At 35.7% G+C, this 23,601-nt stretch overlaps 1 protein-coding gene across 6 annotated transcripts in view; it reads left to right on the top strand.

The window, feature by feature from the left end:
* The window catches only part of Auts2 (activator of transcription and developmental regulator AUTS2), a 1,122,451-nt gene that overhangs the window by 491,464 nt on the left and 607,386 nt on the right, over window positions 1-23,601 (top strand). For all 6 annotated transcript variants that reach the window (XM_087195769.1, XM_087195767.1, XM_087195768.1 and 3 more), the window contains one exon: window positions 20,414-20,515. In XM_087195769.1, coding sequence (XP_087051895.1) covers window positions 20,414-20,515 — 102 coding nt within the window. The remainder of the gene's footprint in view (window positions 1-20,413; window positions 20,516-23,601) is intronic.

Raw genomic sequence — 23,601 nt, 5'->3', positions numbered from 1 at the left:
GAGTAAATGAGTTTACTTATGGAATTGAGCAAAACCCCTGATCCATGTAGGAGCTATACTTCATCTCTGGATATTAACTTGGCATATGATTCTAAGATAGCACCCCAGAAGAACATTCTGTTGGGCCCTTATGTGTAAGCCATGATATACCAGTAAGATAATGTTACAGCTTTTCTCTCACTAGCCTCTCTACAACTCTGAGTTCAAGATTTAGCCTGCTTCTTTGTGAACTGGGATTAGTGAACCTCTCTGAAATAGAATTTCCCATGTGCAAAATGGGAATTGTTGTACTAGTTCATGAGATTGTGAATACTAGTTCATGGGATCATTCACATGAAAATATTTCATAAAGGCGACTAGTTGTTGAGTTTAGACCATTTATACTATTATTTCAGACTTTGTAGAGTGTAACACTTGTTACGGTCAACTGTGTTCCATGCTTTTAAAGCCCTAAAACTCAGAAGGAAGTTAACTTCAAGTTCAAGTCAAGTATAAAAATCATCATGTCTTTTTTCTAGCAGAATGTTCAGAAGAATTAGCATAAAATGTTCAAATTAAGGCAGAAAGAAAATTTTTCTAGATGTGGACTAGTTGGTATCAATATGTATACACCATTCTTGAAATCCAATCTTGGCTAGCATTGATGTCAATCTTTGCTGTCCTGCATCTGATTTCTGCTTCTTTGACCTTGTATTTTTTGTTCTAACTTGAGGGATGAAATTGAAAAGAATCATTATGAAAACATTCTCAGTGGGTTCTAACACCTTGGCTCAAAGATTCATGCTGTGCAGCACTGAACAATGTGGAATAATTAAAAGAATCATAAATATGAAATCACATAAGAACAGTCATTATTTGAATGAGAAGCCTTCATGTGAGATGATACTGGGTGATGGGAATTGGAGAATTCTATTTTCTGAGAAAAAGTTCATATGAATAACTTAAACACTCAATATGTGTCCTGTAGTGGATGTTGTATCTGCCTGAACTGTGATATGATCTCTTGGCCTTCTGACTCTTTTTGTTTAAAGGGCTTAAATCACGCTATCTTTGGAGTTAGATGGCCTTTTACTAAGATTCTTCCCTTAGACTAAATTGAAAAAGTTCATGGTTTTTGATGTCTTTCACTCTTCTCTTCCCTCTCCTCTGTCTCTGTAAAATATAAAAGTTATCACAAAGTGCTTTGACTGACTTTGTATTATCAGAAATTAATTGGAGATCATATTTCATTTGTCTTTGTCATTGATTTGTAATACTAAATGTATCTGTGCAATTCATGTGTGGTGTTATCTTTTTTTTTTTTTTTTTTTGGTACCGGGGCATCGAACTCAGGTCCTTGCGCTTGCACAGCAGGTGGTGAAACCACTGAGCTAAATCCCTGGCCTGTGTGGTGTTATCTTATAATCAATATGTACTCTTCTCTGTATTCTACACATTGTCAGCCTCATTCTTGTCTAATAGTCAATAATTAGTGAAAAATTTGAATGAGATTTACTTTTGTTCCTTTTTCTTCCCACAATTCTGTCTTCTTCAGGATAATTCAGGTCTGAATGGCTTGCTGGTCATAAGGAGCTAAATTTAATGTTAATCCATGGGCATGCTCCGGTCTACACACTTGGCTTAGCTTCTGTTTCCATGTAGGCTACTTATAATCATCCGGATGCTCTTCTATAGATACAGTGCAACACTCCAAAAACACTACACTCTAGTGTAGAGAACTACTGGTGAGACTGTACAGAACAGATCACCTTGCAAATACCTTAAAGTCTTTGATAATGGAAGCTCTTACTAAGGCAAAATCTTAAATAATATGTAGAATCAGCATACTATCTCCAAAACACTTGTAGTATTTATTAGGTGGGTGTGAGCTGAAGGTAAGCTCCTATTAAAAAAAAAGTCTTTGTAATGATTAGTAAGGGCTCACTATAATTTAAAGTATTCTTTGGAGTTTATAAATATGGTCTCATAAAAAGCCTGAATATAAGGGAACTGTGACTTTAAGTCATTAGAAGCCCAGTGGTTTGATAAAATAACAGGAAACAGACAATTTATTATGAGCAGTCTCAGTAGCTCTGGATTATCTATAAAACTTTTATGGTCTTGCCCAAGTGGCAAGAAGCCATAAAACTTGCTTGAATGAGGGACTTGTTAATTTACTTGTTAAAGCAAATTAAAAATTTATAAGTGCTTTTAGGTAAATGAGATCTTCTCTCATTGCTGCCCTTGTGGGGCCCTGGAGTCCTAGGAGGGGAGAGTGGCTATGCTCAGACACCACTGCAGAACAATAAAAGCTATTAAATTGTTCCAGTTTATTACAACACAGCCGTGCAGCTGTTGGGGCTAGCTGTGGGGTACCAGTAGTTGACAGCCTGGAGTTTCACTAGGCTTCGTGTCCCACTCTAAGGAAGGAAGGAAGGAGGGAAGGAGAGAGAGGGGCAGGGAAAGAGAAGAGGGGGAGAGGGAACAGCCAAGAAATGAGACAGTGTTTTACCTTTGTAATTCTCCAGTAGTTAGTAATATAGGTTATAACTTTTTATTTTTCCATGACTTCATGAATTCAGATATTTAAACTATTTTTGTATACTCAGAAGTATTTCTCTTTAATTTTGTCAGTTATCCATACATGTAGATTCCAATCCATCTTGATGCCCTTTAGCCATTTAGTGTTTATGGACAAAGGCCAGGACTTAGACTGTTTTTAAAAGCTCAACAACATTTACTGAAAATTTTTTTTTTACCTTTCCCATATCTAGCTTCAAAATTTAGGAGAAAGAGATAAGGAGGGACATCTGATGCATATCCTTGATGCATATTTGACTCCAAAAACTAAGTACAATGAATATAGGCAGAGGCAGATTTTCTTGTACTTTCCTGTGGATAAAATGTCAGCTTAGGTTAAAATTCTTGGATCTAAACAACTTCCTTTACTTTTGTTTCCAACATGTCAAAGTCGTTCCCAAGGTGACCTCTTCCAGGGGTTTTTGAATGGTTACTTTGGCTAGTGGGAGTCATTTTTCAGCCTTAAGTCCTACAATTCAAGGAATCTTGTTCTTACCTCCCTTAGAGATGCTTTACAGTAGGAAGTCTTCTCCTTATCTTTGGATTAGCCAGGGTCCAGGGAAATAGAAAATAGTTTGTTCTTCCACATACATCAGAAATTTGTAATTACTCTTTTGTGTATGTAGGTTAAAATATTTCTTATATCTCAGTTACTGACCACTTAATATTAAATGATGTTTATTTCATACATGTTATGGGTTGGATTTTAAATGTCCCCCAAAGGTCTCATGTTAGGAGGTGAGATCTAATGAGAGGGAGTGAATCATTGAGAGTGTGACATAGAAGTGTGTATACTTGTTTTCAGCCCCCTGCTCCCTTCACTCTCTTTGCTTGCTAGAAGCCATGGATAAGCAACTGGCCTCCACTAAGCCCTTCCACCATGCCATTTCTGTCTTGGAGCTGCCAACTATGGATGGAACTCACTGAAACTGTGAGCTAAAATAAACCTCTCCTTCTTTAAGTTGTGAATGTTGGATATTTTGTCCGAGCCATGGGAAAGCTAACTAATACAACAAGTATATTTAAATTTTAAGATCTCTCCAGAAAAGATAGTTTCTGCAAATATTTTCTAATATTGCCAGCCACTGCAAGGAAACTGATGTTTTATAAATTTTGAGATTAGAAATGATAAAAATGCTATTAGGTAGTAGTATTCATTCTTCTACATTATTCACCCTTCAGTTACTTATATGTAACATATGTATCCAAATTCTGATTTGGATTCCATTTGGAATGATATTTTGAAAGACATATTATTGGCAGTAAAGTGTCAAAGAAAATTGGTAGAGTAATAAGTAAATATGGTAAATATATGTGTATTTTTGATGATATTCCATCAAAAGTGCAACACCATTCAAACATAAAGATTCCTATATAAAAATAATTGATTCTTCTCCTGGTCACTGTTGTAGTCAGGGTTTTGGAAAGGGAATACATTTAGTACAGGACACATAATTTATAGGATTATTTTATGATATTTACCCAAAAAAGTCAGATACAGAGAAGTGTAAAAGATTAGGCACACACTAGAGGCCTGAAGAATCCAGCCAAGGGCCTGGATCCCACACAAGAACAGCTGAAGGCTTAGAGCCCGAGGCAGTGTCCTCCGTGAGTCCAGCCATTGGCCTAGAGCCCACGGCAGTGCCTCATGCTTGTCCGTACTGAGGATCTGCACCGGGAAGGTCCAAAGGCCAGTAGTGAAAGCCAGAAAACCTGCGCCAGTGGAGTGAAGGCTCTGTGCCACCAGGCTGAGGGATCCACACCAGACCCAAGAAGTGAGGCTCATGGTGAAGATCAGAGCTCCCCTGGGGAGAACAGCAGCCCTTCCCAGCGACAGCGAGGCCCGAGCTCCTCCTCACACAGGCAAGCTTACATCAGGAAAATCAGCATCAGCAAGCTTCTCCTAGAAATCAGCAGTCCACGATCTTCCCCTCCAGTTCTCTTTTTATGGATATTGGCAGAAATCCTCAGGTGGGTCCTCCATGCCCAGCCACGCTGATTGGGTTCAGCTGAGTGTTACAAGTTGACCATCAGTTAATCCACCAGTCACTACTTTCATTATTTCAAATATACCACTATACAGTACCACTGTATGCTTATTGTACCTCTTAGCAACGTCACAAGCCTCTTACTACTGGCTTCAGTTGTAATGCTCTTTGCATTCGTAGAATCTCATCTCATTTAGAGACTCAGCAAAAATAATTGGGTATAACTATCTCTGCACAAATTATGTGTTTTAGGACGTTTTCTGGACCTGGTTTGTATCCTTCATGGGTAGAACTTTTCATTCGATTAACCCATAGACCTAACCACATAGTCTGTGGAATTAGAGAGCATTATGGGCTGTCCCATTCCTTTGTTCAAGAGGATCAAACTAAATTCCATGCACAGAAAAATGGATAGATTTAAATTTTTTAGAATAGAAATAGCAAATGACATGGGCCAGAGGTCAGTTGCTTGGATCTACAGAGGAGATGGTTACAATGTGATGATAATGTGGTGTGAAAGCCAAAGACAGCTGCAGGGAAGTAGTGGCAAACCTTTCATGGTTAAGTAGCAGCACTTCAGTATATTTGGTTTTAAAAGAGTTCAGGTTAGAATTTTAGTGTAGATACTCACTCGTTAGTAATATTGATATATGTTGTATAATGATTGCTTAATTGCTAATTTTCCTTTGCTAATTGATGTTTTTCTATAAAACCAAATTCTTTAGCTCTTTACATTTATTGAATGCCATCTGGCTTATGAATTTTCATAAGAACTGCCAAAAAGAAAAAAAGAAAAAGGTGCAGACTCCCTCTTCCTGCCTTTCTCTTAAGAAGGTAGAGAATATGTATCTATAATGGCTTTTTAAAGCTGGAATTATTTATTTATGTATTTATTTTGGTACCAAGGATGGAACTCGGGACCTTGCGCTTGCAAGGCAGGTGGTGGACCCACTGAGCTAAATCCCTGGCCCTATAATGACTTTTTAATGTGTCTTTAGAGATTTTTTTTAGGGCTTTAAAATAAAATATCATTCCACTAAAAATACATCCTCTGTTTCCCAACTAGAATTTCCTTCCCACAGTCACCTCTGGCCATTTGTGGCAATCTAATCTTTTATTCTTCTATTCAAATATTCTCTTTGTAATTATTAGACAAATATACCTTTTAAAATATGTTTAACCTGATTGATAGAAAAATGCTATATTTATTTATTTTTTTAAATAGCTTTATTCACTCATAACATTTTGGTTTATAGACATCATTAGAATTTCATTCTACAATAGCAAAAGAAATACAGTGTTTATGTCATTGATTTTCTTTTACCACTAACTATGGGCTCTGAGGCATTTCCTTGTATATAATTGTGTCATTACAGGTTTTTTGCTCAGATTTACATGCACACCTGTATGATTGCCTTATTCACTAGATAGACTTTAGTAGCTTTTCAAAAATGGGCTAGTGTTCATGACTTTGTACTCCTTTTCTCCTAATAATCTTTAGTAAATACTCAAAGCTAAGTTATAAATCAGATACAAATTATACTCTTAATATTAATTAATAATAATTATTAAGGTAAAATTGTACTCTTAATTTAAAGAATTACATCACCTTACTCTGGTAAAAATGGTAATCATTAAGAAATCAAATCATAACATGCTGGGGTGGTATGAAAAAGAAACACTCCTTCATTATTGGTGGGAATGTAAACTAGTACAACCACTATAGAAATAAGTATGGAGGATTTTCAAAGAATTGAAATTAGAAATTCCATATGTCCTAGCTATCTCCTTGCTAGGTATCTTCCCCAAAGAACATCAGACTAAGAGATCATCCTTAAGACATCATACTACAGCAATACTTGCATACCAGTGTTTATAGCAGCTCAACTGATAATGGCTAAATCCTGAAAGCAGCCTGGATACCCATTAACAGATGATGGATAAAGAAAATGTGGTATCTGTATATGATGGAATACTACTCAGCTTTAAAAAATGACAAATTTGAGACATTTGTAGGAAAATAGATGCACCTGGAAAATATAATGTTGAGTGAAATAAACCAGACACACAAGCTTAAATGCCATATAGTATCTCTCATTTGAGTGAGACAGAGTACAAGGAGAGTAATAAAGGATGGATAAGAGGGGACAATGGGATAGATCTCTTGCAATAAAGAAGTGGACCAAGGGAACAAAGGCAGGGGTTGAGGAGGGGAAAGGGGAAAACAGAATGAAGATATACTATGTACAGGAACCTAAAACCCTCAATGAATGTAAACATATGCCATAATATGAGCTAAAATTAATAACGTCGACAAGAATGGAAAACAGGATAGGGGAATTGGAAGAGGGAGGGAGGAGAGAAGAGGATGGGGATTTAAAAAAGAAAGAAGCTATGGTATGTACATGTAGCCACTTCCCAAGATAAACGTAAACTGCATGTATTGCAAACTTGTACTAACAAAGTAAAAAAAAAATTATGTGAAAGAGTACTTCAATTATGAAGTCATTCTGTGAAGAAAGTTAAGACAGAATTATAAAATTTATCTCTCAAATTGTCATATGTAACCTCAACCCCACCAAATTTTGTATTGGTCATTCAGAATTGAAAGTCATTTTAATAAAAATATCATCAAGATATGTGATGGCATTTACTTAATTACTTCCATTACAAAAATTTCAGGTTAATAATGTCAGATTTGCTAATTGTTTACTTTAATGCTCACCAAATCAGAAAATATTAAAACTGTTACCTACCCAGAGAAATAGAAACACTGCAGTTGTCTGTAACATGTCTGCATTGCCCATGAACTATAATGTCACTTGGGAGGACATGATAATGTTTTAGAAATAACACAATTTCTGGAATAATAGACCTAGCTGTGAACCCCAGTTATACCTCATATTTGCTTAATGTTGGGTTCATATGAGCCCCACTTAACCTTAAAATGGTAGTAATTATATATGTGATAAGTTGTTGGTAGAGGAACTTGCAACTTAATGAGCAAAATAGTTGGTACTGTCAGGCAGCCAGATTCTAGGGTCAGTCTACCCCCCGTTCTGGAGTATCTTAGTTGGGAAATTCATCTCTCTGACTTTTAGATTGTTTGTTTCGAGGACACATGAAAATGTACTTACTTTAGAAGATTTATGTGAAGATTAAATTAGATAAGTATATACAGTTATTAGAGAATTGTGTCATTGTAGACAAAAGTGAGCAACATTCTTAGCATCACAAAGATGAAAATAGCTTCATAGTAACTGGACATCCTGTCTTAGCCTAATAGAAATGAGAATATGATATTTCCCATTGCTCTTTCCTGTTCTTATGATAGTTGTCTTTACATATTGCCAGGATGGTAGAAGCGTCAGACTAGATAATTTGGGGCAATTTTAGACAAAAATTAGTTAAGTTGTTCAGTACATACACCTTTTTGAGTAATAGCTCAATGAGAGTTTCTGTTATATATCAACGGGAGTGTGGTATAAGGTTTTTTTGGAGGAAAATCTAAATTAGAAATTTAGATATGTTCTTAAGTTGCAAATATATGTACATCAAAGCTATTGTAAGAATAAATTTAAGTCTGATAGTATACGTAGTTTCAGTACACATTGGCGAAATAGCCTGCTGAGTGCTGATTGAAAACAGTTGTTAATTCTCTACTTCAGTAAATTCAGAGTGGAAAAACTTTCCTTAATAAAGAACAGATTGAGGAGATCCAAGACCTTACTGTGTGGGAATTAATGGCAGATGCGTATACTGGTAGTTAAAATGTTTCATTAGATGTTAATGTCTTGCTGTGTTTTTAATTGTTCAGGAATTAGCCTCTAGAATATTAAAACCATCTGTTTGTTATCATGATGAAACAGAATGCTTAAATAGTTATTAATTTGTGCTTCTTATCTTTTTTGAGAAATAATCTGTAAAATTTTGATCTGTTTGGAGTGTAGGCAATTTGGAATGAGTATGTGAAAACAATTTTAAAGCATACAGTGTCCCAAATAGCTGAAATTTGTCTTTTTTTCTTACGTGCTGCATATATATTTTATACTTTATCCCTGACCTTATTTTTTTCTCCGTAATGTGATGAGAATGATAACAGAACTGGATTAATTTATGATTAAAACTGAAGACCACACTTGCACATACTGATTAGTTTTCATTGGGGAACAAGATAGAGTTTATACATTTAGAGCAATGAAAGAGTTGAAGTTTTTAGTTCTGAAGATGTACTTTCCCTGCTGTTTCTACCAGCTCTGTATCACCACTGAGGGCTGTAGATGTTGGTTGTGTGGGTTCTGTTCTTAACTCTTTACTTTTGCGCCTTAATGATTCAGGAAAGTCTTCCTCATATTTTGGTTTTTCAGTGTGTAAATTAGGAAACAGTGGATTCATTTATTGAGATGCGATGCTTAGAAACATATAAAGGTCACATATTTGTTTTATTTAGAGGGCACAGAAATTGATTCCTTTTTTAATTACATGACAGAAATATTTTGTCTTCTCATCACTCAGTTTGATTAGGAAAAATTACTAACTTTATAAGATTGTGCAAATCTGACAAAATCATGCCAATTTTGGAAATTTTACTTATGTGAGAATCTTTCTGCATCTTGGTGAAATATCATATGTTTAAGCTAAGAATTAATGAGAGTTGAGAAATTTCTGATTATTTATATAAGGTTCTTTTACCTCACTTGGCCCTTATTAAAAATTGGATTATTCCATTCCCTAAGTCTATTTTGTCCAGATTGAAAATAGGAGATTTTGATTTTTACTTTCAGTTTTCTGACACCATGTGAAAATCAACTTGGAACTTAGAAGTGAAGTTTGTTAGAAACTCAAAGACTCTAATTCAGGTTCCTCACAGGCCAAGTTGGTAATAGATATTAAATTATGCAGGGCAGTGCAAGGTATAAGGGCCTTCCTGGTGCAGGGATGCCTTTATAACTGCAGAGTCAATTCAGGTAGTTCTCTTGTTTCCAGGAGCACAGCCTGTTGCTAAGTGGTGATTCCTGATACCAGAGGTCACATAAATCATATCTTTGCAATATAACAAGAACAATCATATTATTTCTCCATAAAAAGTACCTTCTTTAAAAATTACCCAGGTGATTTTACAGTACAATGGACCCTTGAGTTAAGAACTGCCTGACATACAACTTGGGTTATGACTGGAATTTTAGTTTTAACTTGCGACCAAAGTCTTGAATTATGACCTGAATGCCCGCCACTTGTGCTTCCAGATGGCCTCAGATACAGATCTAACCCTTAAAGAGTTCTGAAAGGAACATTACAGCATCCTCTCCTGTGTGGGGTTAACTGACAAGTCCTGGGCCAGTGTCTAAGGACACTGAGAACTTCCTGTGTACAGGAGAGAGACTTTGAAGGCTGTGTAGAGGAGCCTGAGCCTTCAGCTGACCAACTTGAGCTACAACCAACCCTGGCAAATGAATTGAGTTCATAAGATAAGGGTCCACTGCAATTATTTGCATAACTATTTGGGTTTCTTTCATAAAGATCGTGGTTGTTAATATTTGACAGTGTTTGATAGCGCACAGTTTTAAAGTTGCTATCATTGTATGCTGCAAGAAGATTTTTACTGATTGATTTTTAGCAAAATAAGAAAAGGAATTTTTAAAAAGCATGTTAGGAGGTACCATAAATAGGATTTTTAAATGCTTCATATTATCCAAATTACTTGAAAGTGCCAGTCTCTTCAGTAAATACATATAATAGTAAGCTATTAACTTCGCTTAGTAGTGGTTTTTGACTTTTTGCTAAACAAGTAGTTTTAAAATTCTCCAGTGCCAGAATAAAGATTTCTTAAACTAGCTGTAATTATATGCTATTCTCACTTTATTTTACAATACCTGACTCTAAATAAATGACATATGATCATTGCTTTGAGAACAAGATCAGTGATAGTGCATTATGAAGAATAGGGAATTTAAATCTGATTTGGTATGATCACTAAGCCTGGAAGTTAACTAGTGCCTGTGCCACTTTTTATGATACTGAACACCAAGATTTTTTGTTTTCCTTATTTGCCAATCTTAGAAAACTAGATTTTTATGACTCACACTATTTGATAATAGCTCAAGGGTCATTCTGTAGGTTATTTTAATGACCACCTTAATATAGCATAACTTAAAAGATTATACATATTTATTAATTAAATATTTATTAAGTAAATTCTAGGTGCTGTTTTCATCTCAAGGGATAGAAGAAAATAGTTTAAAAAGTTCTCATGTGGCTTCTAATCTAGTTGCAATATGGGAGTAGGGGTTAGACAAAGAACAAGCAAAATTTACAATAACTAAGTTGTTAAGCAGAGGCAGTATTGCTATTGTAAATAGGAAGATTAGGGAAGTCCTCATTGAGAAAGTAACTTTTAAATAAAGATCTAAGGGAGAGAGATTATAAACCATATGACCTTCTGAAGGTTGAACATGTCAGACAGAGTAGAGTAAATAAATGCAAAGACCCTGAGTTGGAAACATTGTTGGCTTGTTTAAAGAACAATGGAGACACCAGTGAACTCTTGTACAGTGAATAATGGGAGAGTTAGGTAGAGTGAGACATTGCCTACATTGCCATGTAGTATGTAATAATCTTGATCTTTAGTCTGAAGATGGCAAAATGTCAGAAGATTTTGCTAAGAATAAATAGGGACATGCATTAATTTACTGTTTTATAGGAGCATTCTGGCTTCTTAGCTGACATGGATTGAAATGCAGGGTAGGGACATAGCAGGATGATTACATCAGAAGATGTTGTAATGATCCAGGCAAGAGATGATGGTAGTTTTGAGCAGTATGGTAACTGTAAAGGAAGTGAAGCCATTAGAATGGTGAAGATGCCATCCAGTAGTAATTGGAAATATTGAGACATTATCTTTGGTTATTTTAAGTTTGAAATACCTATTATGTATCAAAGTAGAATTAGAGGGTATGGCTCTGAATTTACATGATCTGAATTCTAGAAAGAGGTGGGCTAAAGATACAAATTAGGCATCATCAGCACATATGTACTATGTAAAACCATGAGACAGATGAAATCATCCAGAGTAGTAAGTATGGATTGGAAAAGAGAACGAGATCTGAGGACTGCCCTGGGGCATTTCAACTTTAATAGCTGGAGAGATGTAGAATATCCAGCAGGAGATTGACAGGGAGTAGCTAATAATAAGAGACAGGAGGAAAAGCCGGAATGAAATAAAGTACTTTAAGGTTGAAGGAGTAGTTAATTGTGTCAGTAACTACTGCTGCATCAATAAGGTGGAGACTGACAATGACTACTACTACCTTTAACATTGTTAAGGTCATCGATGACTGGTACTTTGGTTGAAGCCAGGCAAAAGTGACCTTTGCGATGGACCTTATTCTGCCCTTCTTAAGCCACTTTCATTCCTAGAGTGGAAGAGTTTGATAGACCAGCCATCTCCTTCCCTTCTGTACCATGCTACTGGGTATCTGGGACACTGAAAGTTCCAGCCCAAATATTCTCAATCCTGCTTCTTCTAAGATCTGTTCACTTGGCCCGTACTTTTAAGCAGGGTTTACCACAGCTATGTATACCTAGACCCAGTTGGGGCCAGTGGAAGTTGGAAAAAGTAGTTGATGCCCATGGAGCCTCCATGTTGGGCTAGGATATCAGGGATGTATAAATGAGGCTTTTTGAGATAAGGGACAGAACCATAGGTGGGAAGAAAAGCCCAACAGGCCAGTGGCCAGCTCTTTCACATCACCTCAGTGAACCTCAAGGAGCTGGATGTAATGTATTTCTGTAGTTCCAGATACTCAGGAGGCAAAGACTGGAGAATTGCAAGTTTCTGTCTAGCTTGGGTGACTTAGCAAGACCCTATGTCAAAATAAAAAATAGAGAAGGTTGGCAATGTAGCTCAGTTGTAGTGCACATATCTAGCATGTTTGAGGACCTGGGTTCAATATTTTAGTACCAGAAAAAAAAAAAAGAAACCACAAACTTTCCAGGAATGCTGAATTTTAAAGGAGAGTCTGACATTCAGTGTCATTATACATATTCATTTAAACAAGGTACAAGGATAGGACATGTTTCATTTAGCATCATTTTAGCTTGATTTACATTTTTAACTATTGAGACAGTGTTGTGTGTCTCCTGCATCCAGCTCCACAACTGCTTTTGATAGACTGATGTTAAACTTGACGGGACATTGTTAGGATATAGAGGGACAGAAGTCCCAGTTGTTAAACAGAGACTGAGAGAAGAATTGGTAACACCAAATATAATGTTTTTTATAATTTCTTATAAAGGATAAAAAGAAATAAAAAGGTACTTAGGTGTCTTGGATTTGTTTTTTATTTTATTGGCTGCTTTTCTAAGGTTGGAAAAATAACAGCCAGGCTCTTATCCTAAAGAAAAGGATTGTATTAATTTGCTAAGTCTACCATAGGAAAATACTACAGAATATGTAGCTTAAAAACAAAAATTCATTTTCTTACAAGTCTGAAAACTATAAGATGAAGATTGAGGTATTATCCCACTTGTTCTCTCCAGAGTCCTCTCTGTTGTCTTCTTGTTGGGTGCCCCCTTGGCTTTTCTTTGGTACATGTACATCCATGGTGTCTCTCTCAGCACCTACATTCTTTTCTTATTGTTAGGGTACCCATGAGGATAGAGCTCTTGTGGCCAGTCACCTCTTCATGCTGGACCAAAACAGTGGGAAGCTGAAAATTAGTTTGCTGTCAAAATTTTTATTTTAAAAATATTTTATTGACAGTGTTGTGTTCTTACTTTGGGAGACATGTATAATCTTTTTTCTTTTTATGATCTCAGCAGATGTTAGAAGTGATTCATACTTGATTCTTCACTTCTTTTTTTTTTACATCCTTCAGTTAAGTAATGAAGTATTTGTTTTATGAGTTCTTTCTCTCCCTCCCACTTTCTCCTTCCCTCTCTCCCTACCTCCCTTCTTTCCTTCCTTTCCTTCTTCTTTCTTTCTTCCTGCCTTCTCCCCTGCCCTTGCCAAGATGTTCTAGGATCACCTTATTTATGCAAACCCTTAGTTGGCCTTTTTACTGTTATAGAAGAATGGGGGGAGGGTGTGATGGGGAGGCATAAAGCACTTTATATTTGAGAGTGATGACTATTTTGAAGAATGCCAGATTATTTTAAAAGTTATTTGAAACATTTTTTCTTACAGAAAAACATAAAAAGTTGTGTGTATCTTTTTATTTTTATAGTCATCCTTGAAAAACCAAATGATATTGTTTCAAATTTTCTTTTTGATAATCAAAATCTCATTTTCAGAAAGCTAGAAACTGTGCTAAAGGAGTCAATTTCTTCATCAGATTATTTTTTGCATCACATATGTGTATTCTGTGTGAATTTGTGAGTCTATTTGAAAATAGATTTATCTTTTTAGGCCACAGTTATACCAAAGGGATACCAAACACCTTCTGTTCATTTTGGCTTTTCTCTTCAATCCTACTATTGCACATTGCTTGTTTTTCCTTTATAGTTTAGACCCATTTTTTGGTCCAAAATGAATAGTCAGATATGTTACCATGCCTTTGTCAGCACAATTCAACCTAGGAATAGTAGCCAAGTGGTAGATTGAGATTTGAGTTACGTATCGAGCACTGCTTTTATATACATCCCTCTCTCACCTTTGCATTGTTAGGTTATGTATCATAATACTCCCTTCGGCAAATCAGAGAGCAATGATTCTGTTGATAAGCGGTAGAACATTACTTAGTTCAGCTTTCAGGAATTACTGCACATATTCTAAGAGTATCAGTCAATCAGATTGTTCCTGATTGTCCTAATTTCTTCTTGTTTATGTTTGAAGCCATGTAGTCAAATTAATTTTGGCTTATTTAGCTTTCCTGATTTTATTAACTTACTTTTCATCCTACTATTCTGAACTTCTTTAAATGTTGACTACTATAGTCATACCTTAGTACTCAACTGCTTTGAAACTCATGGCAGTTCTCGTACTTTTTTGTGTGGTAGTTGACACACAGTTAGAACTTGTCAGAATTGGTTGCCTCATAGCTCAATACCCTTTCCAGTCGAAACAATGTGTATGGTACTCCTTGTCTTTGGTATTTGTTGTGCCTCCTGAAGCCAATTAGTATCAAGTAGCAAGGTACCACTACATACGTGTTTGGCAAGTGGAAGCATTTCACTATTTTTCATTTCCCAAGCTAATAGCACAACTATCTGTACAGTTTTAATTGTTTATTCAGAAACATCATTAACACAGATAAATGACTTTCCGAAGACCAAACAGGGAAATACCAATCAAAACTAAATTGAAATTCCACCTCATCCCAGTCAGAATGGTTATCATCAAGAATATAAAGAACAGTAAATACTGGCAAGAATACTGGTGTATGGGCAAGGAGAAGGAACTCTTTTGTACTCTTCGTGGTAATGTAGATTGGTACACCCACTATGGAACTCATTATGGAGGTTCCTCAACAAACCAAAAATAGAACTACCATATGACTGTGCTACACCACTGTTTCATATATATCTAGAGGAATTAAGGTCGGCATGCTTTATGGGTATTTGCATATCCATATTTATTTTGGTATAATTCCCAATAATTAAGATATGTAACCAGCCTAAGTGCTCATCAGCAGATGAGTGGCTAAAGAAAATGTGGTATAATGATATGTGTATGTGTATATGTATATATATATATATGTGTGTGTGTGTGTGTGTGTGTGTGTGTGTGTGTGTGTATATATATAGAGAGAGAGAGAGAGAGAGAACCAAAAAATGTATACACACTTCAGGAAAAGAAAAATTTGCATAAATATTTTAATACTAAATTTATTGAGACATCATGAGATTAATACAGGTTACCTTAGGCCTCTACAATTACAAGAAATGGTCCAAGTAATAGGTATTATCTTCCAGACATTTATTAGTATGGCAAACTGCTAGCAGTTGTTTTGGGTAACCGTGGTCAATGAGATTGCTGCACGTGCATTTTCAGTTTCTTCTCTAAGAGTAGGCAGTGTACTGGGTTTCTGTTTCCCAATCAAGGGTAACACCTTCTGTTGAAAAAAATAATATTTTTTCTTTTCCTGAAGTGTGTATGCATTTTTGGTAGACTCTCTCTATACAAATATTATTTACCCACAAAAAAGAATAAATTATATCATTTGCAGGAAAATGGGTGAATCTAGAGGTCATCATGTTAAGCAAAATAACCAAGACTCAGACAAGTATCACATATTTTCCCTAATGCATGAAATCTTGAAAAGAAAAAGGTGGCATGAAAATAGAGGGAGACTATTAGACAAGAGGAAGGAAATTTGGAAGGATGAATGTGATCAAAATATGTCCATGTATGAAAATTAGATTGTAAAATTAATGTGCACAAGGAAGTTTAGAGCTCTTTGGGATATTTAAAGGTGTTGCAGAGTTCATTTAGAGCCCTACAGGAAACCTCAGAATTCCGAAATAGGATATATACTCCTTTGAGGAACTAGAAGCCTGGAATGAGATTACTTTTGGACATATTGCACTGCACCATTCACGTGATTCCTCTCAAATTGTGGACATAGATAACTTCTCAACATAATTTATTCTTCTGTGAAAATTTTGATGGATTAATGACACCTGCTGGGCAACTAGCATCTTTTTTGAATTTTCCATATCTAAACTGAAAAGATTGGCATAATGTGGCTCACAAATGATTGGCAGAAGTGTAAAGAAGTGTTCCACCTTCATGTGGTCCAGGGTGGTGGGCTTTGTTACATATTCACTAACAGTGAGAAAGCCATGGATCATGATGTTTCTAATTAGCCATTAATGATAGTTAATACTGTAATGAGATTATAGTCAGCATTTGGAGCATATATTGTTGACAATGAAATCTAATGAAAAACTGACTTACATTTCATAAAAGCAATTTTTATGGCTAGATTCTGTGCCTCTCATCCAGATGCTCATTTCCTTTGATTGTCTATACCCTATAATATTCCACTGGGAAGAAATTTCTCAAATTCAAGAATGGGTTACAGTATTTTTTAAATAAAGTCCTTAAGTACCAAGGGTACCAGCAAGAAATCTCATTGTATCCATTATAGCAATAGCATTCCTATAATAGCTACAGTGGGTGCTCAGACAAATCAATGCACACAATTGATTTTTCTCAGGTCTTTAAATGTTTAAGCCAATACCTGACCTTTGCAATGTCTCTTGATTGTAGGTTATATCTGGGACTTTCAGGTGAAGAACTAAAACTTGTGATTTTTGTTACGCTACCCCAAATAATCCTTTGGATGTGGGTGAAAATACCAGTTTGAAAATAATACTCACGGGATTAGGAATGAACACGTCTTGCTTGAAATATTGTGATTTAGCTTTAGTACTTTCTATAATCAGTTCATGTCTTTGAAATATTGAGCTGTCTGGCAGCTTAAAATCCTAAGTTTCCTTCAAACTTGAGCCTGGCTTTGAAGGAGAAAGGAGTAGCATAAGGGTGGATTTTCTGCAAAGCTCTCTGGAGAGAATTCACTTAAATGCATTTGCTAGCAGGGCACTGGGAATGCTACAGGCTGCTTCATCTCAGTCCTTTTAGGGTTTTTCTTTTAGCCTAGATCAACATTTAGTCAGATAATTTTTGTCAGGGCCACAGAAGTCTGTTTTGGGGCCTTGTTAAAAGTATCATTTTCCTTTCATGAAGAATCATGGAAAAGGACCAAATGCACTGTCCAGGTTTATTGAGCCAGTTGGAATATTAGGTAAAGCCTTAATGCTTTTACTCTCTTACTTTCCTGCTGGATGTGTATTTCTCATCTAAGTTGGAAAACTGAATTTTTATAAACATCTCTTTAATGATATCAACTACTACTTAATAAGAGTCCTTTCTTTGTGAATGTAGTTGGGTATCATATATGTAGAAAATACTAATACACTGTAAAATCTTTATTTCCATATTAATGTAAACATCTAAATGGACAAGAATTAAAACAGAGAGAGCAGCGGGCAGTAGAGAGATGGGTTTTAGTCCTAGAACCTTTTCTACTTTTTAGCACATTAAATTGTTTCTTTGTCCATATAGTGGAGGTAGTTCTACCCACCCATACTTAAGTTAGAATCAATGCAGTATGAGTTTTCATATGTTTTAAGAATGTCTTCCATTCTACATGCAGATTTTATTATCAGAATAACTATATTTAGAATAAGCCTTTTTTTATCTTAAAAATGTATCGTAATTACCAAAGGCATTTAAGGAAGAAGTACATGCTAACTAAACTTTGAAAGCATAGTTTTAAAAAGCAAATGCAAGGGCGGGGTTTAGCTCAGTGGTGCCGCCACATGCCCCACATGCACGAGGTCCTGAGAACAATCCCCAGTACAAAAAAAAAGCAAATACAGAAAGAGCCCTTCACATATCACAATGGAAGAGGTAAGATCTGAGCTTTAAGAAACATCTTGATTTCAGGTATACAGAGAACCTGAAGGTACAAGTTCCAGATAGAGAGAATCTGATATGAAAAACCACAAGGCAGGAATGGACTTCAAATATTTAAATAGAGAGAAGGTGGTGTTCATTGTAGATAAAATCCTCTCTTAAATATAAGTATAAAGTTGAAAATTTGAAAAGACAATATTCTGACCTTTTGTTCCATACTAATTTAAAAAGGCTCATACACCTTGTACTTGTACTAGCTTAGAAATTAGTAAGTTTAACCTCAGCTTGGGAGAAACCTAAGTTCTTAAGGGTTGAGGGGGACAGAAAGTAAAATTAGCATAATATTCTAAGCTTCATCACAAAAGATTTCCTGGAGAAAGGGATTTTAGAGGAAAGTGATAAGAAAGACTTGTAGAGATATAGGAAGTAAAAAAGAATGCTCTATTCTGGGATTTGGACAATTGATGGATGTTGTGAACTGCAGTCATTAAAGAAGCATATGAATTAAAGCATATAAAGCATATAAATTAAATTAATGTTAATTCATACTCTTCATTCATTTTCACTGTTTTCCCCCTTGGCTTTAGAGCCACTTGAAAACCTGTAGGCAAAAGTTTGCTATCTATTGCCTGTTCTGTTCTTTAAATTCCCATCTTGCCTAGAAATTGAGATTGTATTTTGAGACTTTCTGTTTTCTCATCATGTACCCTTTTCTGTTTCTTCCTATTTTCTCACAAAGGGAGAGCCTGTTTTCAGATGAGACTCCTATCGTGCTGCTATGCCTTTCTCTGCTTCCTACATTTGTCACCTCAGGAGTGTCTTCCCATTTTCTTCTCAGCCATATGAGCTTAATCCACATTTTGAATCTGAGGCTTCAGAAATCATTTCTCTGAATGTTAACTGGTTACTTTTTGGTTTTCCTTTAGTATGAATTTCCTCATGTTACTATATTTGAATTTGTCTTGCTAAAATGAGAACATTATAAACAGGCGATGGGCATTACTTGGCTTCATGTCTGAAAATGTGGTCCCTATATGTGACTCATATCTCATATAAAGGGGTGGTTTCTAGATTCTGTATGTGTGTTTATTTTTAAATGAAAAATCAGACCTGGATAAATCTGTAGAACATCATGAAAACGAGAAACAGCTAGTAGTGGATATCTAGAAAGCACTAGAGCATAATGTCAGAAACTTGCTTCTCTGTGTCTCCCCTGCCCTTCTCACCCGCTTTCTTTTGGCTCTAGCACCCTATCTCTTGTGCTTGGGACCAGCCCGGCCACTGTGGCACTGACGTGTACGTGCTGAATGAGTATTAATTTAATTTACTTAAGTGGTGGGTATTAATTGATAACGTTTAAATGTCCTGCAGTAGATTTCCAGAATGTTGTCTGAAAAACACAATCATAACATAGTTTCTCAGAGGTTGAAAGCTAACATCGCAGTGTCTCATCATCTTCTCCTAGAAAAAAAGCCTTCATGTTTGTCCTGATTTGTTGTTTGTTAGAGAAGAGAAGGGAAGAAGTAAGGTGGAAAATCATCCTACATATAATCTGGCTTTAACCAATGTTTTTGGTCATTTTGTTGAAAAAGAATCACAATGGAGCAGAAGAAAAAAATCTGAGGAAAATCTGCTTTCCAAATCGTGGAGTTTGGATAGGCATTTGAGTTGTTAATTTAAGGGTGTTCATTCTTTTCTCTGTGTGACATTTCTTTTTTTTTTTTTTTGGCTTAAATTCTTTTATTGGTACATTTTAGGTATACAATACATTTTACATTTATCATTGGGTGTCTTTACCTGTACATGATGTATCTTGGTTCTTATTTTTTCTCCATTACCTGTGCACCCTTCCCTATTTACACTTTCCTTTCCATTTTTTCCTTTCCCTTCTTTCCTTTCCCCTTCCCCTCCCACCTCCTCTATCCCTTTGGACCTTTTCTTCCTATTTCAAATTATCAATTATTTGTTTTAATCATTTTAATCCTTAGGGTACACTTTCAATTTCTCATATGAGAGAAACTATTCAGTATTTACACATGTGTGTCCTATTTATTTCACTTAAGAGTATGGCCTCAATATGCATCCATTTAGATATACACATCTCTAGTTTCTCATACTTTATGGCTGAGTAGTACTCCATTTTATTAAAAAAACCCACATCTTCTTTATCCAGTTTCCAGTTGATGGGCACTTGGGCTGTTTTCACACGCTTTAGCTATTACAAATTGTGCCGCTATAAGCATGGTGTGTGACATTTCATGGTAGGTGTTAGGCTTATCTTACTCTCCATTTTTCCTGTGTCAGATTGCCTCACAATGTTCTGAAATCAAGAATGTTAAAGTTCAGACTCTCAAGTTTTTCACTACTGACAAGGCTCACAGATCAGGAGCTGAGAAGCACTTGTGTGAGACCACTGACTTTTTACATTTTGTTCTTTTTCCTTTAGCTCAAGCCAGGGCAGAACAGCTGCAGGGACAGTGACAGCGAAAGTGCCAGCGCAGAATCCAAGGGCTTCCCCCGGAGCAGCTCCCGTGAAAGGCTCAGCGATGTAAGTTAAAAAAAAAAATCAAAGCCAACAGAGCACACTGTTGGTTCAGATTTCACTGGCATCACACCCCTGCCTTTAATCATTTGTGTGCCCAGATATTGCAGCTCACACTTTCTTGCTGTATGCATGTTGACATGTCACAGTTGTGGTGTCATTTAAATTGTAGTTTATCCGAAAATGTATTTGGATGGATTATAAAGTAGGTGGAAGTGTCTGTTACCTTAGAAACAACAGATTACAAAGGAAGTGTTCATATTTTATTAGTGTTAGAAATGGGAGATGGTATCATTTAGCTGTGGGCTTCCTGTAATTCTTCATTTAGGAAAATGGTAACAATTCCTTTGTGTCATTTTTTTTTTCCTGTAGGAAGGGATGACTAATCCTGGCCATTTACTTGGGAGAGAAGGAATTAAATTTGCTAACCAGTTTCCATGGGGTAAACCTTCAGGGAGCAAACCATACTCTTGGAGGTTCCTGTCAGGCTTGTAGACCTAATTCTAACCACTCCGCAGCCTTCAGCCCACCCACCATGGAGAGTCCCCTCTGCTTTTCCCAAAAACCACCTGCCCCCTTTGTACTCTCTTGCCTTCTTCCCCTCATGTGTTATAACTATTCTGAAAATAACAGTGTAAAATGGATGAAGTAGAGAGAAACTTTTATTATCGTTAAAAACAAAGCAACATTAGTAGATTAAGTGAGATAGTAGTCCCATGAAAGGAAGAACTAGCAATTCAGTGTTCAAGTGTTAAGAAATAATAGAGTTATGATGTATAGTGAGGAGAAAAATACATTACTTCTTGTCTTCCTTTTTTATTTTTTTCATGTTGTCTAGAGCAATGGTCTTTATTACAGTATATACAATGAACCATTGTTACAGAATGAAAATATTAGTACTTATTTTTCATAAAAAGGAATTATACTTTATTAATAGGGTAATAAACAGGGAGTAGTTGATGTATACTTTTTAAATACATGTATCTTAGAAGTGTATACTCACAACTTCTTCATTTTTTTTCTTCCTGAGAGGTGTCCACTTGCATAAAAGATTGCAGACTACTGCAGAATACTGAACCATTCCGCATGATAATACAGCATTTGACATTTTATCAGCCAAAGCAGACAACCCAAAGACACAACCACTTTCCTAAATGTCTGTGTTGTTTAGGGTGAGACTTGATGGGTAGAATATTTATTCAGACAAGAGTTATAAGTAGAAGAAACAAAATGTAATTATTTTGTAGTATTTTTCGATAAGTTATTTGTAGGTAATTACTTCCCCTTATTCTAATGTGATACGATATTAATTAGATAAATAAAGAGTACTAAGTCTTGTGCTGTGAATACAGGTGTTTTTATGTGTAAAATAATGTTTGTGTGTTCATGGGTTTCTTTCTTTTGTGATAGAATCATATACCCATAAAACCTCACAACTAAGTTTTTAACAGCAATTCTTAGTGCTTAAGTAGCTTGTTCTTCCAGGGTTTCGTTATGCTTTGAATGTGAGAAACACTGACTCTGAACATTATTCTATGGTTATTTAGATTTTCTTCCTACAGTGGAGGTATGAAAGTCATGTCAATGCAGTGGGCAAGAGCACAGTCTTTTAGATCTTTGAAGTGCTTGCTCTGAACTCACTTTGCATTAGATCCAGAGAGTGGCAAAAAACTACATATTCGTGAGCAGGAAGACTGAGTATTATTGAGATGTTAACCCTACCCTAATCTATTTACAGAATCAATGTATCCTAACAGAAATTATTTTTTGCAAAATAATTTTTTGATTTGAGGAGCTGAATAACCAATGCAGTCTTTATAAAGACGAAGTAGGAGGAGTCACCTTCCCAGTTGCTAAACTTTACTGCAAAGGTGCATAATCAAATCAGTGTGGTACTGGTATAACATTAGACAGGACAATAGAGTAGTTTTGAAAATCTGGAAATGGGTCCATGATTATCAGGCCAATTCTTTGGACAATAGTACCGATTATTCAGTGGGGAAAGAATTTTCTCTTCCACAGATTGTGCCGAGAAAATACAATTTTCACATGGAAAAAAATGAATTTGGACAACTACATCACACAGTTGAACAAAAGTAGCTCCAAATGGATCAGCAGCCTAAACATAAGTGCTAAAACCATAAAACTGAGAAGAAATCATGCAGATACATTTTCATGAGCTTCTATTTTACAGTGGATTCTTAGATAAGATTCAAGCAGCATAAAAACAAAAGAAAGATAAATTGGACTTAAAAACTTGGCATTAAAGGATGTTATCAAGAAAGCAGAAATATAATGTATAGAATAGGAAAAAGTCTGTACGTCATATAACTATTAAATGTTTAATGTCCAGAATATGTAAAAAACTCTTACAACTCAACCGTAAAAGTCAACCAAATTAAAAGCTAAACAAAGAATTTGAATAGATGTTTCTGCAAAGGAGATACAAGGGAGCAGCAAACACATGAGAAGATGATCAAAATCATTTGTCTAGAGATATCCAAATGAAAACTATGAGAAAATACTTCTTTAAACATGCTAAGATGGCTATTAAAAAAAACAAGAGGTAGTGTTGGCAAACATATGGAGAAGTTATAACACTCATACATTGCTGGTAGGAATATAAAATTGTACAGCCCCTGTAGAAAATAGCACCCTCCTCAAAAAGTTAAATGTATGTAAACTTACCATACAGCCCAGAAATTCACTTTCTCAGAAGAATTGAAAACAGGAACTGAAAGAGGCTTGTAATCCGGTCTTCACTGCAGTATTACTTCTAACAGTCAAAGGGTAAAACATCCAGTGTGTTCTGCAGCAGATGAATGATAAAGAAAGTGTGATATATACAGTCAGTGGAGCATACTCAGCTGTAAAATGGTTTGGCATCCTGATACAAAGTACAACATGGATAGACCTTTAATGTATCTTGGTTAAAAAACACAGACGTGAAAAACAAGTATTTATGACTCCACTTACCTGAGATGTCCTTAAACAGGCAAATTATAGTAACAAAAGTAAAATGGAAGTTGCCAGGGGTGGAGAGTTATCCCTTCATAGTTATCTCTTTGGACTGATAAAAGCTTTTTGGAAAT

This window comes from Heterocephalus glaber, unplaced genomic scaffold, assembly GCF_053883595.1.
Source record: "Heterocephalus glaber isolate CG9 unplaced genomic scaffold, H.glaber_assembly_v1.0 deba00001610, whole genome shotgun sequence".
NCBI lineage: Eukaryota > Metazoa > Chordata > Mammalia > Rodentia > Bathyergidae > Heterocephalus > Heterocephalus glaber.
This window is presented reverse-complemented; position numbering and strand designations above follow the sequence as displayed.